General features: G+C 40.3%; 1 protein-coding gene across 1 annotated transcript in view; it reads right to left on the bottom strand.

The window, feature by feature from the left end:
* Positions 1-707: 707 nt before the first annotated feature.
* Positions 708-17,157, bottom strand: part of LOC149288922 (serine-protein kinase ATM-like) — a 47,495-nt gene continuing 31,045 nt past the window's right edge. Inside the window, exons 43-62 of the mRNA XM_089491147.1 lie at positions 15,596-15,700; positions 14,731-14,850; positions 14,145-14,379; positions 13,619-13,786; positions 13,047-13,166; positions 11,277-11,494; positions 10,358-10,565; positions 9,578-9,691; positions 8,597-8,755; positions 7,381-7,519; positions 6,785-6,867; positions 5,949-6,089; positions 5,244-5,360; positions 4,402-4,551; positions 3,906-4,071; positions 3,340-3,426; positions 3,143-3,257; positions 2,273-2,336; positions 1,791-1,918; positions 708-891 (exon numbers count right to left, since the gene is read on the bottom strand). Of these exons, the coding sequence (XP_089347273.1) occupies positions 708-891; positions 1,791-1,918; positions 2,273-2,336; positions 3,143-3,257; positions 3,340-3,426; positions 3,906-4,071; positions 4,402-4,551; positions 5,244-5,360; positions 5,949-6,089; positions 6,785-6,867; positions 7,381-7,519; positions 8,597-8,755; positions 9,578-9,691; positions 10,358-10,565; positions 11,277-11,494; positions 13,047-13,166; positions 13,619-13,786; positions 14,145-14,379; positions 14,731-14,850; positions 15,596-15,700 (2,821 nt within the window). The remainder of the gene's footprint in view (positions 892-1,790; positions 1,919-2,272; positions 2,337-3,142; positions 3,258-3,339; positions 3,427-3,905; positions 4,072-4,401; positions 4,552-5,243; positions 5,361-5,948; positions 6,090-6,784; positions 6,868-7,380; positions 7,520-8,596; positions 8,756-9,577; positions 9,692-10,357; positions 10,566-11,276; positions 11,495-13,046; positions 13,167-13,618; positions 13,787-14,144; positions 14,380-14,730; positions 14,851-15,595; positions 15,701-17,157) is intronic.

The raw sequence follows: 17,157 nt of genomic DNA, 5'->3' as shown, positions 1-17,157 counted from the left end.
AGAGTTTATTTAGTGTATATACCTTTAAAATATAGGATCCTGGAAAGACGACCGATGCAACTCAATAATTCTACTTATCATACCAGCGCAGATATACTTATCACAAATTAGGCAGGTACCGTGTGCACTTTATTTAAATATATATATATATATATATATATATATATATGATGTATTTTGTAATTGTGTTTTTAAGAAATGGCAGCACAGTACTGGTTATTTAAAGTTACCAATCTCAATAAAAAAAGAAGAAAGCATCTGCTCCTGACACCTTTCTACTGCATTGGAGATGAACTAATAAAGTTACAAGACTGGGGGGGGGGCAGGGTGCAGAAATAAATCCATTTTATTAAATGGTGTAAGTCTGTCCCCATCAAATAAAGGGTTAAATAGAAACCCTTCACATAAAAACAAGGCTCCTTCTGACAATACGAGACAACGTTCAGAAGCTTATCATTGGACGATGTATACTAAAATACTTACAAACATTTCACTCGCAATTCCACTTCCGGATCGACTTGCTAATCTCAACCACATTTCTTTTTCTGAAGGCCGATGCTAGAGTGGGGAGTCCTCCTCTAGGGAGCAGGACTTTCTATTCGGAACACATACGTAAACTTCATTTCACAAAAACCTTGTGTGATTTTAAACGTTCACCAACTTCCATGGCGAGTACCCCAAATGTAGTTTTCATTTCAGTGCTAGCATTACACCCAGGCCTTCCATCCAGGGAAAAGCCTGCTGAGGTTCTTCGGGTCCATGGCTTGCTGGATGAGAAGATTCACTTGTCCTCCCACGTTCAGAACCATTCCTTCTTCCACTCCCTTTAATTTCTCTTGGAGACGCAGCAGGACACGTTCTGCCACTTTATTAAAGCTCTGTGTGTCATTGCTAAACAATGCAGAAAACAGAACGGTTACAACACAGCTGAATGCCAGAACAACGTGGTTCTTAAATCCCTGAAGCTCTTGATATACTCAACAGTGACCAACTTGGCCTCCAGTAAAGACAGAAGTTTGGTTATAATTAGTAGACTTATTATCTAGGGTTGTCACTCTAGAAAACTATGAGTCATGTTAATGGTTGCTAAACACTACGGCTGCGCATAAACCGGTTCGCTGATAACATAGCAGCAATGAGACGGCCTTAACACTGGTCCAAAATCCTCCAAAATGAGCGGTTATGACTCTGACCGGCCTACTCACAGGAGCGGGAACAAGGCTGGGAGCCTGCAGTAAAAGCTAACCGCTAGGAAAAAGCCCCCCATCCACGGTAAGAAGTATGTACTGTATGTGTGTTCGTGTTAGCATGTGTGTGCATGAATGTGTGCATGTTACCAGGAGGGGGTAATGGGCCGACTTGGCTTTACCTGCCCCTTGCCCAAAAGGTGCCAGCCTTCCCTGCCTAGACCCAACTCTTACTTATCGTAGATCCCATTTAATTCAATGCCGTGGAAGCAGCAGTGAGTCCTGTAGTAAACTGCTCATGTGCCACTTGACAATTAGGTGTTCCTGGGAATTTTTTTCCCCTTGATTAAATAATTATTTCTGATGTTTGGGGCATTTAATGGTAGCAGAAATGTATGTTCTAATCCTGCATTTAGTACAAAAGTCAGAGGAGCAGGCGGAACATGTGCGATACATCTATTTCTATATATTTATGTTAGTGTCAAAAATATAATTTTCTATCAAAAATATTTATTCCATTTTACCTTACATACATATCTACACAAAGAAAAAACAAAGGCTATAGTTACAAGAATTTGCAAAGAGAAAATTCATTTTAGCTACCAAGAGTTCCGGTTGCATTCAGGGTCATCGCCGCCGAGAGTCGCGTTGAGATCGGCCTCATCCTGCTGCAGGTACAGGGCTTTAAGAGGATTCATCGTCCAATCGAACAGCGGATCGTAGAGCAGGACCTGCGCGGCAGCCAACACAATGTACGTCACGCCATGTACGTCACGCCATGTACGTCACGCCATGGAGCTTCTATGGCGACTACAGCTTCATATTAGTATCCAAAATTCTGTTTGAAATAATAACAGCCGTCTAAAGCCATGGGCTAAGAGACTTTCTGAAAACCCGACTGGTAAACTATGACCCAGCTGCTCAGCGGTTAGGATACTACTGCTAGAGAGTTGAAAAGGAGACTATTTTGTTTTCAACATCACTGATTGGTAAGATTAAAAAGCTATATCACCCTGGGTGTCCGAGGCATGATGTGCATTGAAGTGTTTAGACATTCACTTATGTACATTAGAGGCAGCACCTACTTCCACAATGGTCAGCAATGCTTCCTGAGAGCTCCTCATCACCTCCATGGTCTTCTCACAGCATCTACGGAATAAAAAGCCAAGTTTTCACAGAAGAATGTTTAAATAAATAAACATATAAATAAACTGGAGTTCCTCGTGACAATGTGGCTGAAGAAGCCTTTCCTTAATCGATGTACTTATCTACACTAAGAGCGGTGCTGCCCGCCGGTAAACAGTCCATCCCGAGTACACCACGGTTTGTCACATCGCGGATGTGAGCCTTTAAAGGGAAGCCCCCACAAGGCCCTGAGCTTGGAAGATTTGTGTAATATTTCTCACAAACAACTCAAATGATCAACAACAATCAATGACTTCTGTTTCACGATACCGGTCCACGATCCTCTGCTTTTATTCATTACGCAGCCCCCAATGTAAACAGAAAAGAGTTTATACAAGCCACTGATTGTGGCAAAAATAGCGAAATGCATCTTTATTTGCAACAATACTCTGATTGGCATCTACGCAAGCTAGTTTAGCCCCTTAGTGTCCGAAGTCCAGGAACACAACATTTTAACTTTTCTTGCTTTTCTGCCTTAATTAAAAAAAAAAAAAAAAAAAAAAAAAAAAAAATACTTCACCCATTGCTAGGTGTCCTACTGACAATATAATTATGACGCGTACATGGGGAAGACTTCTTACTGCTATCGCTCCGGTAGATATCCAGACACGAAGCGCTCTAATATAAAAATGTAAGGGGCAGTAAGGAAAATATTGGGTACCATCGGGTTTCTTAAAAACATCGAGGATTTCAGATATATTAATGCCAGGCTGTTATTCATTGGTGATATTTTGGTTCAGAAAGTTACTTAACAAAAACCCCTAATATACCTTCTGAAGACCCCCTCAACTCCCGTGATGCCCATTCCGTCCACAATATCTCTGGTCAGACGGAAAGGAACGGTTTCTGGCGTGGGGAGAATCTTGCCTTGCTCAAAAGCCACTCCTAGAGATAGAAATAGAGAAGGATTAATAAATACAGGTTACCGAGCTCACCTCACACAGCCACACACAGTCCGTACCCTTACCCAAGTCTATGTGCACAAGCTCTGCCGTCTCCTCATCAATGAGTATATTCTGGACATGTCTGTCCCCGAGACCAACAATATAACCGACTGGGGAGAAAATACAAGATAATGTCAGAGTTAATGCAGTCATTTCTATTCATTTTTGATAAGCCCAGGGTTAAGATCACCTGCCCCCTTTCCAGGTAAGGTGAGCATTAATATTGATATTCATTATCTTCATTATTTAATGAATAAATATATTTTTTGGTTAATAACATGTCCTGCAGTATGCTAAGCAAAAAAACCTTTCCTATTCTTTCCTAAAAAAGATTTAATAAAGATTTATTGGCTGAATTTTTGGACCAGCATCTCTATTTCGATGGCTTTTGAGTTTTGCTGGCGCCCACCGAATCAGACATGATGGGAGTCCCATTATGTCACTTTAGGTTCACTGGCTCCCCGATTCCCAGAATACTAGGACCAGTGCTTAACATTATCATAAAGATCACTTACAAATATATTCCACTTTAACAGCAGCAGACAAAATAAAGGAAAGTGATTTAGTTTGAAAGATGGGAGCCCTTTACCAATAGATGACGTAGCGACACTTCGAGTGTAAGCCAAACGCTTCTCAAACCAAACGGCGGGATCTAAGAACTTCTCCATGCAGAAGTATCGGAACACGGGGCGGAAATTCTCACAGACATCAAGAAACGTTAGATACTTCTCTTCGAATCGGCTTCTCTGCACCTCCTGACAACACGGAGAACAGCGGAACAAAACATTCAACGAGATGGAGGTTTCAGAGACTTTCCGTATATTAAGTGTAATTTCCAGACGCCTAATAGAGCTTTTTAAGCACAGGCCTTATATTCCTTCCTGTATTGTAATTCCATACCATGATACTCTACTTGTGTACAGAAATGCCCATTATTATACCAGAAATGGATTTGGTCTTCACACCCTTTGGATGTATCCATCTGTCACACCTGACTGCCTATACGGCCTACAAAAATCTCAAGCAACGACAGCTAAAGCCCCGCTACCATTTTCTTTCTGTCTACACTACGATAGGAGACTAACCATCATTTTCTTCTGGCACTGCAGGCTGCTGTAATCGCTGGGTCGGTAGCGCTTGTGAGCGCCGTCGTCTGTGTTCACAAGGAATTCTCCTATGGGCACCGTGCCTGTGCACCACTCCAGCACCCCGCTCCGCTGAGACAGGGGCACCACCTGCAACACAGAAAGCACGCATGGAACGGATACGGCTGTGTAATAGCCACAGAAATACATAGCATTCTCCAAACGTGAAGGCTTCGGTAAAGAGCACAGCTACGACTTTCCTAACTCTGTATAATAGAACACAGAGCTAGAATGGCAGAGAGATAAAGGAACAAATACTCTTCTATGAATCATATAAATTAAATGCTGTGTATGTGCAGCGTTCATCTCAAAGTATTCGGAGATCTTATAGACTGGCAGACAAACTTTGTTATTACAAATAAAATAATGCGTTTTCACAAATACTGTTTTTTTTGTTTTGTTTTTTTTAAGAGCTCTAGTTTTCGCATATTAGACATTTGTGTGTATACCTCGCAGCCCAATATACCAGACAAATACTCTAACTCCTTATCATAGCCCTTTGTAGCAAACAATAGAATAGTTCAGTCTTAATAACCCAGTCACACAGGGATTTCTTAGAGACAAGCAGGACTTCACCAGAGGGGCCATAAACACTCAGCCCATGGCTTTATATTTCATTTTCTTTTCTCCTATAGGTTTATATTGTTCTGTATTAATCGCGCTAAAGCCTTGCAAACGGCACATGGCAGATGAATGGGACAGGTTCGTCTTGTGGACGAGCGGTGATTGCTCGTTATGGTGTCGGCATACTGAAGCCTGACCTTGGAGTACTGGGATCTCACCTTGTATCTGCGGATCGTTAGCTTTCTCTTCCTTGTCTCCGTGTTCTTCTGTAACAACGTGTTACACATCTGGAAAACTTGCTGCATCACCGCGTCCTGTCTCAAGTCATCTCTCCCCTAAAGAAAGAGTCAGGTGTATGATAACGCAACACGTTGAAAACATAATGATATACCCCCCACCGTAACTTACGTCGTGTGTGCTTCTAGGACAAGTGAAGTTATTGACAGAACAAGAAGCAAGAATTCAGCAGTGCAAACCCAGCAAATCCCACTCAAAAAACACCTAATGCAAAAATACCGGGGGTTCCCGTCGCACTATACGGCCACATACCCCGTTACTATGTCAAAGTACCCCGAGTTTGGTGAGGAGCTGAACTACTACTACTGGTGGGACCGCGCTGCATTTTAACCCAAAGGAGACTCTCAAGCAATTTAAAGCCTTCGCTACATATACATACATATATACACACACACATATATACAGAAAGGGGAGCGCACAACTTGACGGTGGTTGTTTTTTTTTGGACTGTCCCGCTTTAAAACCCGCACTAATGAAGGCTGCAAGAATGAGGACAGGAGTTGGAATGCTGTCCCAAAATCATTCTTTTTATTCTTTTTTTTGGATAAAAAAGAAAAGCCATGAACAAGCACAGAATGTGGAGGGAAGTCTGATATGAGGGCAGTAAGAGATGGCAGGAGACGTACCTTAACAAGCTGTCTTCTCTCCTTTCCATCAGAACCAATACAGTCAATTATTTTTGGAAGGTTGAGGCCTCCTGCCAAGCGGAAATCGGGCTTAAAGGATTTTATTGTCACCAGATTTTCATACTTCCCACTGGGATCGACCTGACGAAAGATCACACGATTGCATTTTTACATCTAAAAGGTTTTAAAACTGCAGTTCCCTGTTAGACTACTCTTCTTTACGCCGTAGAACAGCCGTAGCTGATATACAGGTCATGTATAAAGGGCAAAACTAGGGGAAAACTATAGATATCTGCAGAAATATTCATCTGGTTGCCATGGCAGCGGCACCACTTTGCAACAATGAGGATCAATTTACTATAAGGTAAGAAGTTGGAGATAAAGAGGCATGATCTGAGAATACGTATTATTGTCATGCCGCACCTCGGGTGCAATGCTGTGGCCGTCATGGATCTCTTTACTAAAACCCCTTCTAACTTAGTGAAAGTTGGGAGCCATTTTCCAGCAGAACTTCATGAATTCTGTAATTCCTTTCTTAACAACACACTGCTGGCTTCTACGGGGTTCCAAGACACGCAGAATGTGGTTATATGGTGGCGTGATCAGCTGGAAATGAAAACTCCAGCAAAATGACCCCGAAGTAGCATTTCATGCAAACAATAACTGGTAAATAATTACCTGAAAATTATCGGCTCTTGAACAACTTGGTATCAGCAAACAGATCAACTGTATCTATTTATAGCGTATTAGACTGGTGGAAATGGCATAAAAAGGGTCCAGGTGGTCCCCTGAGTTCATTGCAAGTTAAATATATTTATGTAAATATATTGACATACCTTAATTTCCATAGTTGGAATGACAACATCATGTAAATTACTTAATTTTGTGATGGGCTGATCGGATGGGATGGGTATGGAACCTGTATTGGGAAAATATAAAATGTCCTTCATATATCACTTACATAAAGAACCAGATGACTCGGGAAACAACGATCGTCTCCTAAACCTCTGGCACGTTCCAATATTTAACGGCCGCGTATTGCCTATTCAACAATTAAATGAATAAATTCCACTGATCCTCGTTAATGTAGAAACAAGTAAACACGGAGTAATGATGTTGGTATCCTGCATATAAGGCAGCTTTAAGGGATCGGTGTGTTGATCGATCACGTTGCTGAGACTTTTCTAAGAACGGTATTACCGGCACCGGACCTGGAAATCCCGTTCAGCCGGCTCGGATTAGTTGCGCTTACACTTTGTATCTTTTGTGTCGCCCGTGTTGTGATGAGATATTCTTGCAACGAACTGTCTACTTTAATTCTATAAGTGCAATGGCTGTAATAGTTCTAGAGCTGAACCACCAGTCTTCTCTGCACTCTTATCATGTAATGCCACACACCAGATCCGTGGAACCCCGTCTGTGCCGTACTTACTCCTTTGTGATTTCCACTGGTTGGCCTCCATGTTGGCTAAAATGATGTAAGCGTCGCAAAGCCTCTGGACATCGTGTACCATGCTGCTTCTCCGTTTCTTAATTGTATTAATTATGTTAGATGCAGCTTCCATCCGGTCCTACAGAACCAAGTAGAGAAGAAACACGTTAGTGTGTCTGTATATCATGGGACATATGAAAACTTTAATCCTTTCACTTTTATGGTTACTTAATCACGTCCTTAAAACTGTGTTTCTGGTAAAAACACTCCTGTTAAAAACAAGTGGGACGTTACAAGTAAAGCTTGTGATATGATTATTTAATCATCTCCCAAATCTTACCGGTTTCCTGACAAAGTAATTTCAAAGTTCTAAGACACAAAGTAGGACACTTGGTTCCCGTATGCCAGGCATGTCCAAACTTTCTTCGAAGAGTGCCAGATTTGATGAAGTGAACGTGTGCGAGGGACGACCATTTTGCCTGACATTGTTTGAACCATTAAAATTAAATGCAAATTAACTATTTTATGCAAAGTTTCTTCTCGTTGTTTATTCTACTAAGACATGTCCTCTCGCATCAAGAAAGAGGAGGAGCTATAAGGTTTACCTGCCACTATACCCGTCTACCAGACCTGATTGGCTAATGGACTACCTATGCATATAGCATGTTTGGTTACACCTGTTCATTTTTTTCTCTAACTAACTTGTATATTACCTTTGCTGCTGTTGAAAGGAAAGAAAGATATAAGCATAATAGTCGCCTCCTGTCTTTAATAAAATCTATATTTTCTGACGTCCAGACTAGGAAAATCTGGAATTCCGTTTCATACCGCATGTGGTAAACAGCAGAACGGCTCGGTCTTAAATACCTGGCTGGACACGATTACTAATCAAAGTCTATGGAGGACAGACTTTATTAGCATAGATGTTTGAGCAGCGACAGTCACCCGAAACATCACATGACTGACAATGGTGGCCTCCAGGTCTGCAGATAAAGGACGTTTTATAAATGAAACCAGGTTGTCGATGCTAACCTACATTTCTGTACATTTCTGCTCAAGGAAGAAATATTTTCCATGTGAACTCGCCTTTGAGGTTTTATATAAACTCCTAATATGCTTTAGCGCCCACAATTACTTTGGATAACGGATGGGCGACGCTGGCCTAAAGCAAAGTTTTTTCACTATTTACACTGAAGAACCAAGTAATAAATCTCACCTCGTCAAGCTGGGAGATCTGCTTGGGCGCATTCTTGGTCAGACGGCTCCTTCGGACAGCCTCTGCTTTCTGCAGGAGATCATCTTTGTTGGCATTGGCCAGAGCCAGGATAATGAAGAGCGTGTGGTACGGATGATCCAGGCAGATCCTGCCGATAAGCTGCGGGAGAACGGGGAACATTAACCAAGCGACCAAGCAATAAAACCAGCACCATGTATAAGTAAAGTTTTATGTGAACCGATTGTGCAAATAGTTAAATAACCCGAGCAAGTTACTTTTCACTATTAAGATGATGCAGCCATTTGTATATCAGTATATATATATAAAACATGTAAATACATTGATGTATGCAATGCTTCATGATTTACCCCTTGGGACCCTGGGTGTTTGGCAGGTTACATGGTTAAACCAGCAGTGAAATTCAGAAGTAATGCTCAAGGAGGTCCAGCCCTCACCTTTACATTCATCACCAAATAAATTTGTTCCAAATATATATTTACATTTATGTCTGCCATGAGGCAATTATGGCTAAATTGAAACCACCCTAATATCTCATATTTTCAGCACGCGTTATAAATCAGGTTACAACGATTCAAAATACAAGGATGCAGAACGTCATAAAAACTGCTCTGATTTTTTAATAGAAGTAAAACATGGACCTGCTAAAATAAAAATGCTGATGTCGTTTACCCCCAAGGTAAAGTATTTTGAAAATACAGATAATGATAATATCTGTAGTGATAAAGTACCATACAAAAGAGAACTTTGAGTAAAATATTAAACTGTTTTTCAATAAACTCTGATATTGTTTACCCACAAGATCTACTTTTTTGACATTTCCAAAAAGGTTTGAGGGTAATCATGAAACCTCTTTTAATCAAGAAGTTGAAAGCGGTAACTGTAAAGCTTCAAGGGGCAAAGAAAACTATTTCTCAATTTACTAGGCGTGAAAAGCTGTAAGTCACCGGTTAATATAATTACATCATTAAGTACGGAATGAAATCCAAGGTTCCCCATCTTCTTCGTTCCCATCCGAGCGGCCAGCTGGTACATCAGAGGCAGAAACTTGTAAGAGGGTATCTTCAGGGCATTTTGCTATAAAAAAAAATTAAAAAAAAATAACACTTATCCGCTAATCCTTTGTGCATAACATTTGTTATGTTACAATAAGGACACGTAGTTAATACATTTATTCTAGAACACAGCCATCTTGAAAGTGATCTCCTTGCCGTTTGCAATAAGGTCGTGAGTGCCGTTATCTGCTACGGACGGAGAACTTTTATGATTATCGAACCAAGTTGTGTTTGCTTAAAGCGAAGGCATAAAATTAGGATGTACGAGTTGGTCATATTGTTATGTCCTTATGAGCGTACAATATATTTTTAAGATGCGGCCACATGTTGGTTCATTTTTATTAATGAAAAAGGCTGATGTGCTTTTATAATCTGAATACCTATAGGAGTTGCAAAAAGCTGTGAATTACAGCTTCAAAAAAGTTATCAATTACGTTTTTTGCTCATCAATTGTTTTGTTCTGTAACAATGTCCATATAAATAACACACAGAAATTCATACCCATGCAAAGAAATAGATGGTTTAACTTTTTTATTTTTACTTTAAATATATATGCATATATATATATATATATATATACACATATATATATATATAAATAAAACATATGTATATATAGAGTTTATGCTTTAAGCATAAGATATCCATCGTTACATAGATGCTAGAAGTGAAGAGGGTAAGCGAGTACCTGGATCATACTGTTCACTTCAGGCAGAGCAGAGTTCTCCAGCCACAGGGAGCACAGACGGAATATCCACATGTCGTGTTCCTCTCCGCACACCAGGCAGCTGATGTAGTTCTCGACGGCCCTGCACAGAAAGCGCTTGCGGTCCTCCTTCAGGGCCGAGATGGCGCATTCATCGAGCTCCAGTTCCCTCTGCACTTTCACTGTATACCTGAGCGTTATTGTAACAGACTCACTGTAACTAGATTCATTCATCACAAAGTACCTTTATTTCATAGCGCAGGTTAAAGGTTTATCTATGAATACAATTATATTAGACGAAAATGCTTATAAAAGCTGCTTTAAGCAACCAACAACAATCATGCCGCATCTACGGGCAACGAAACGAAGCAAGCTCTTCTAATCTTCCGCTCCAACTGATATGTAAATAGTTTACTTGCCAAGGAACATAAAAGTTGTGTCATGGAAAAACAGATATTTTTCTCTGGCCATTAAACATAGCGATGTAACCAGTTCTGTTTCAATAAACTTCCTTTATCTGCAGACCCGGAGGCCACCATTGCTGTCAATCATGATATTTTTGTTGACTTTCCCTGCTCAAACACCACGCCAAGCTGATACTTGATGGCAATGCTAACAAAGTCCTGTTTCTACAATGAAATCCTTTCCTCTTCTTTATTCAAAGTGTCTCAGAAATTAAGACCGAGGCATTCCATATTTTAGTGTGTTGTCTAGTAGATTAGGATACTAAATTGAATCTGTTATTGAATCATACATACGACTAATAATAGGAAGGTGTCCAAACCTCGAACAAGGTTTCTAAAAATGCATTTTTAACAAAATACACGTAATTATAAAAAAAAAAACGTAGTGTGAGTTTCCCATTAGGTTAATTTCTGGTTTAAACGTTTAGTTCACCCACCTGTTACTCTGAACCTTGTGCTGTCTCATCAATCCAACTTCTTCCTTCGCCTTCCTCAGCAAAGCCTGTTTGTTCTCAAACTCCGAGGACTTCATGTAATTGTCGATCCTCTGATACTGGGCGTCTGAGAAGCGAGCCAGCGACAGGAACGCCTTCATCTTCCCTCGCTGCTGTATGTCCCCCACGCCATCGCTAACGGCCTCGGCTACATCCACAGCCTAGAACGAGGTCACGGAGCGTTTAGATGAAGACGCGCTCTCACCCACGTCTAATTATTATTATTTATTGTTTTATATAGCGCCATCAAATAATACACTACAGTCTATATGGGGACTAGCCGGGGAGTTTGGAATCACCCATTACACTCAGAGTTAATATAGCAAGATTTTAGTGAATAAACCATTTCAGGTCTACAGTACATGTCGGTACAGCTCTCAGTACAGATATTTCTGTTAAATTTGTGAGAAACATAATTTATAAGTACCATAAAATACGATGCAACCAGCACCACAACCAGAAACACAGATGCAACTGCGATATTAATAATTTCATTATATTCAGCATTAATAACTCTAATTTTATATTAAAAAGTAAAGACTCTTATTATATGAATATGGAATGATAATGTTGAGGTTTGGATGCTCAGATAGGAATAAAACAAATTGGCTTGACCATTCATCAACAGACCGTTTTCACCAGATAATGAGCCCAAGGGCACTCTGATGACCTTGGGGACTTACGATAATGTAACTAAGGAGAAGACGTGTAAGCCAAGACCAGCCATAAGCTTAGGCAGGAGAAGTTCAAAAACAGAGCTGGTATTATAACATACAGCACAGACAGAATACAGAGATTCAAAGAACCGGCAAAGGGAGTGAAATGCGTCACTGAGTAACAACACAAGTGTTTTTTAGGGCGGACAGAGAACTGCATTTTTTAGGATGGGAGACCATGGGTTTGGGTCATATCACGACCCTATGGGCATAAGAGTTCTAATCAGAAGGTAACCCTTCAAATGCACAAATGATCACGCGGACACAGTTATAAGGCTAGACTATTCTTCCAAATAGCGCGCCATTCGTTTTCCTTTTGCTTCACCAGCTAGTAAAAGCAAGTAAAAAATCACCAAAGCTGGGTTACTGCATCTGTGTGTCAAAGCCTAACATACATCAAGCAGCGGCTGGAAGGACGTGGTACGTCCATACAAAAATATCATTCAATCTGCAGCTAGTGATGACTATTAAGCAGCTACTTAGATTTCTCCAGCTTTGTATTTAGTCCAACATGTCACATAGATGAGCTCGGATATCCCCACAGAGTGGCCGGGAGGACTTGTATTCTTAGGCATATGTTTCTAATAATTACATTACTTTACATCTTGCTTTTAAAACATCATGAATGAAGAGTAAGGAGGATTATATGAATCTGTTATGGATACAGTTACAAGTTACATACAAGTTATGGATATTAGATTAATAGGGACAGAACGATGATCCAGGGATTTATTCTGGAGTCGGGAAGGAATTTTCCCCCTGGTATGGGGCAATTGGCATCTGCTTCATAAGGGTTTTTTGCCTTCCTCTGGATCAACACAGTAGGGACACAATATGTATATAGGTTGAACTTGATGGACTTTGGTCTTTTTTCAACCTTATGAACTATGTTACTATGTTACTATGTAATCTGTGTATCCATGGATGTAACACATTCTGTAGCAAGTACCTAGTGAATAATGTCTGTTATATCACATATCGAATGGATAAATCTGACCTTTTCCAGGTAGTTCTGCATGATGACGGTAGGACTTTCCAAACAGGTTTCCGCGAGCCAGTTGCCGCAGAGCCTCAGACATTCCACGTAGATCAGCTGCAGACGCGAATCATTCTCAACCTTTAAAAGAGAGGCGAGTTGAAATGCTACTGAAACTGCAAAGAGCCTACAAATGCCAAAATAAAGCCAGATTATCTGTAACACACAATATATATACAAATACCAACGCAAGATAAAGTGCAGTCACTTCAAAATGATCATTTATATCAAACGCAAAAAGGACTCAAATATTAAAATTTTTATTGGTTATCTATAAAAGAACCTATATTAATACATATTACCCAGCACAGGCTCAAAAACAATGAGCGATGATGTCATTTTGGTACGGTATGGAATCTGAATTTGTATATCTATCCCAATCTTACTATTAATATCAGATTATAAATTCCACTATTGGGATTAGTTTAACGGTCCCACAACTGGTTTCCTTTAACTAAAACACTTTTTCCAAACACTTATAGTCCCGGGACTCGGTTCCGGCAGCTGTAGCACACAAAGTCTTTGTAACAAACCTCAAAACTGCTTGCTTCCAGTTTGTGAATCATTTGCTTGAGTATTCCCAAGGCAAGACTCTGTTCCTTTTTGGCCCAGAAGATCTGAGCTTCTTCAAGCTGCCACTCCGACACCCCAAACTGGGCAGGATTATGCTGCTTTATCTGAAACATCGCCTTCTCTGGAAGCTGTGAGGATTTCACAGATATATTAGAATACCGGGACCGGGTTAGCACATGTATTTTATATATTCACACACAGAGCATAAAAGATCTTGGAATGGAACACTAGCGAATAGACAGTATGTATGTGTATATATATATATATATATATATATATATACACACATACACACACGAGTGTACGTGGGGTTGTCACCAATTGTGCAGTCACCAATTTTGAATTGGGGCAAATATTCTCCAACAAACCTCAAGCACAATCTGTAGATACTGCTCTAAAATTCACAAAATTAGCATCTTTTTGTTTGGTTAAATGTCCCTAGCAAGGCCAACGTGACGATGTGAGTATCCAAAACTATGCATATACCTGTGTATTTCTAGCAGTCCTGGCCAACCTGGACAACTCCACCAGGTGCTGGGTGAGAATATTCTTAAGACAATCCCGACTGGTGCCATTTGCCTCTTTTTCCAGCATTGTCTCCAGGATAACTGAACGAAGAGCCATGACCGGCTCCTGGAATCCAAAGTCGCTGTCTTTAAGGAGCTGGGATTGCCTCTGCCACTTTGTACACATGTCATCTAACCGAGAGTCAGTGATGGAGCTGAAATCAAGCACAACACAACCTTCTTCACTTACACGACATTGTCTTAACCCGTCTTATTGCACAAATTTCATAATCCCCTAATTGGAGACACCATGCCCTGATGTTCTTGATGTTCATGCCTTGATGTTCTTGATGTCCATGCCCTGATGTTCTTGATGTTCATGCCTTGATGTTCTTGATTTCCATGCCTTGATGTTCTTGATGTTCATGCCCTGATGTTCTTACACTTACGATTAGTAAACAGCCACACAGAAGAAACATCTCTCTAACGTTTCTCTATTAGTAAATTTTCATCAACATCTGCCACATGATTTTTTGTTCTCGTAGGGATTTTCAGAAGCAAGTTACCTGGTAAACATCTGGCCAATATTTACAAGCTCTCCGATGGCTTGGAGTCTACTCAGGGTGGGATAGAGAGAGTAGACGGACTCCAGGCTTCCTTTACAGAGCTCTTCCACTTCCCTAACCCTGTGAGGAAAAAAAGCAATTAAGACCAAGTCTTCCATTGAGAACATTGCTTTGCGTAAGCTTCCACAGCATTCAAGAGTTTAATCGCCCCAAGCCACTCAACAAGGGGAAAGGACAACTACGTAGCATCAAGCTTTTCTCTAATTACCTCCAATAATGGTATTAATAGAATAGATATGGTGCAAGATACATTTTAATCATAATTGTCAGCCACAGAAAATGTAAAAATTTTACCCATATCTTTACAAGAAAAATAGATATAGCCATATTGGCTCGAGAGAAAGTGGAGGCTTTAGTCAAAATAGATAGCTTTTATGGGCCAACATAAGAAGAAGAAGAAGAAAAAATGTATATTTTGGGACCTGGGAGGTCTCTTCTCTGAGGGGACTGAAAGCTTATGTAACATAATTTTTCTGTATTGTGTAAAAGTTAAATAAAGTTAATAAAATTCGACAAAAGAGCCCTTTTATAGCTTGTATATTTGTGTTTAAAGAGGTCTCGATATAAACTATTTTTTAAAGTTTGACAGCACTGTTAGTTAGGATTAAATAGTAACATTGTACAGCACTGTTGTTATCATCTAAGAAGTGTTTTCTGTGGCCCTCAAGCCCCAGGGGTTTGGCATTCTTAATTAAAGAAGTTGATGTCATGGCATAATCTGACACATTTCTCCCAGTTATACCCGGGTGTGTGAGAGCTGTTTAGTGAATACAGTTTATCTTCGTATTAAATGCAATATACTCGCCGGGCATGTTTGAGGTGCTCGTGGAAGCCAGTCAATTCCTTGTCTCTCAAAGACTGTATGGCCCGGAAAAGTGATTCATGATAACTAGGTCCTGACGAATCATACCTTAGAAAAAAGAATATATGTGATACTCGGTGACAGATCTACAAAGCAAAGCATTTAATAGCCCTCGGTCAGGAGATTTTCTTTGGAAAGGAAACAAAAATTGTCAAACGTTTAAAATAAAACTGGGGTGACCTGCCAAGAACGTTACCTGCAGGAGCGCTCATTTGGGACATTTCACTATACATATATATATATATATTATATATAATTATTGTGCACAGGGGCGTGCTGGGCCGGGGGGCAATTGCCCTGAATCCGGGCCGGCGGGCTGGCCGGCCGACGAACATTCATGGCAGCCACAAAGTTAAAAACTAAGCGGTTGCCACCGGGACTGTCCGCCGTGCCGGTAGCGTACCTGGCGGGGGGGGGGCGGTCCGCCTGGAGTGCCGCTCACTGAGGGGTGCCGGCACACTTCCAAAAACGATGCGCGCGGCAACTGCGGCTGTGCGTCGGGACTTGATGTCAAATCCCGGCACACAACACTGAAGCCACGCCCACCGTCTTCCGCGCTCTCTGCACCGGAAGGACGGGACACAGAAGAGGAAGAATGAAGAGGAGGAGGAAAAGTGACAGCGCCAGAGGAAAGGTAGGAACATATTAGTAAGTGTGTGAGAGTGATGATATGGCATGATAGGAGTGTGATTGCTGTTATCAATTTTTTTTTTGTCCAACTGTGGTGTGTTAACAACACTTTTATTAAAAGTAAATTGGACAGAAAAATTCAATAACAGTATTAATAGATATATATGATTGCAAACAGCAATCACACGCCTATCATGCTAAGTCAGCCAGTACATGCTAGAACCTGGGCATGATAGGATTGTGATTGCTGTTAATTATATATATATATATATATATATATATATATATATATATATATATATATATATATATATATATATATAATGTAAAAGGGTGAAGCCGTATTAGTCCAGTAGACCATCACTTGTTTTAAGTTGTAACCTCTATCATGTTGATTAGTATTGCTTCAGACCTGATGAAGGGAGGATAACTATCGAAAGCTTGTCTTTTTATTATGTTAGTCCAATAAAAAAGGTATCACCGCATACTCTGCAATACTCTATTTTTTTACATCGTATATATATATATATATATTAATATTGTTATTGGGGGTTTTTTGTCTAATTTTGGTGTGTTACTTTTAATAAAGTTTTATTTTTTTTTCGTTTTTGGCCAAATGAATGCAGAATTTTCAGTTTCGGTCCAGAATTTTCATTTCGGTGCATCGCTACTATGTACTAAGCCAGTCACTGAAGTGTTAGCCCTACACCACATCAATGTTTGGCTTAGTATATAGTGATAGGGGTTGTACTGCAGTATTGTCAGTGTCTGGCTCAAAGTATAGGCACACCTAAGTATATAATGTTAGCAGTTATGCTGTCCCACCGTCAATGTGTGCCTCAGTATACAATGATAACAATTTTGCTGTAACCCTG

Source organism: Sceloporus occidentalis, unplaced genomic scaffold (genome assembly GCF_023333645.1).
Source record: "Sceloporus occidentalis isolate IW3139 unplaced genomic scaffold, rSceOcc1.0.p SCAF_49, whole genome shotgun sequence".
Taxonomy (NCBI): Eukaryota; Metazoa; Chordata; class Lepidosauria; order Squamata; family Phrynosomatidae; genus Sceloporus; species Sceloporus occidentalis.
The sequence above is the reverse complement of the archived record's forward strand: the minus strand, read 5'-3'. Positions and strand labels throughout refer to the sequence as shown.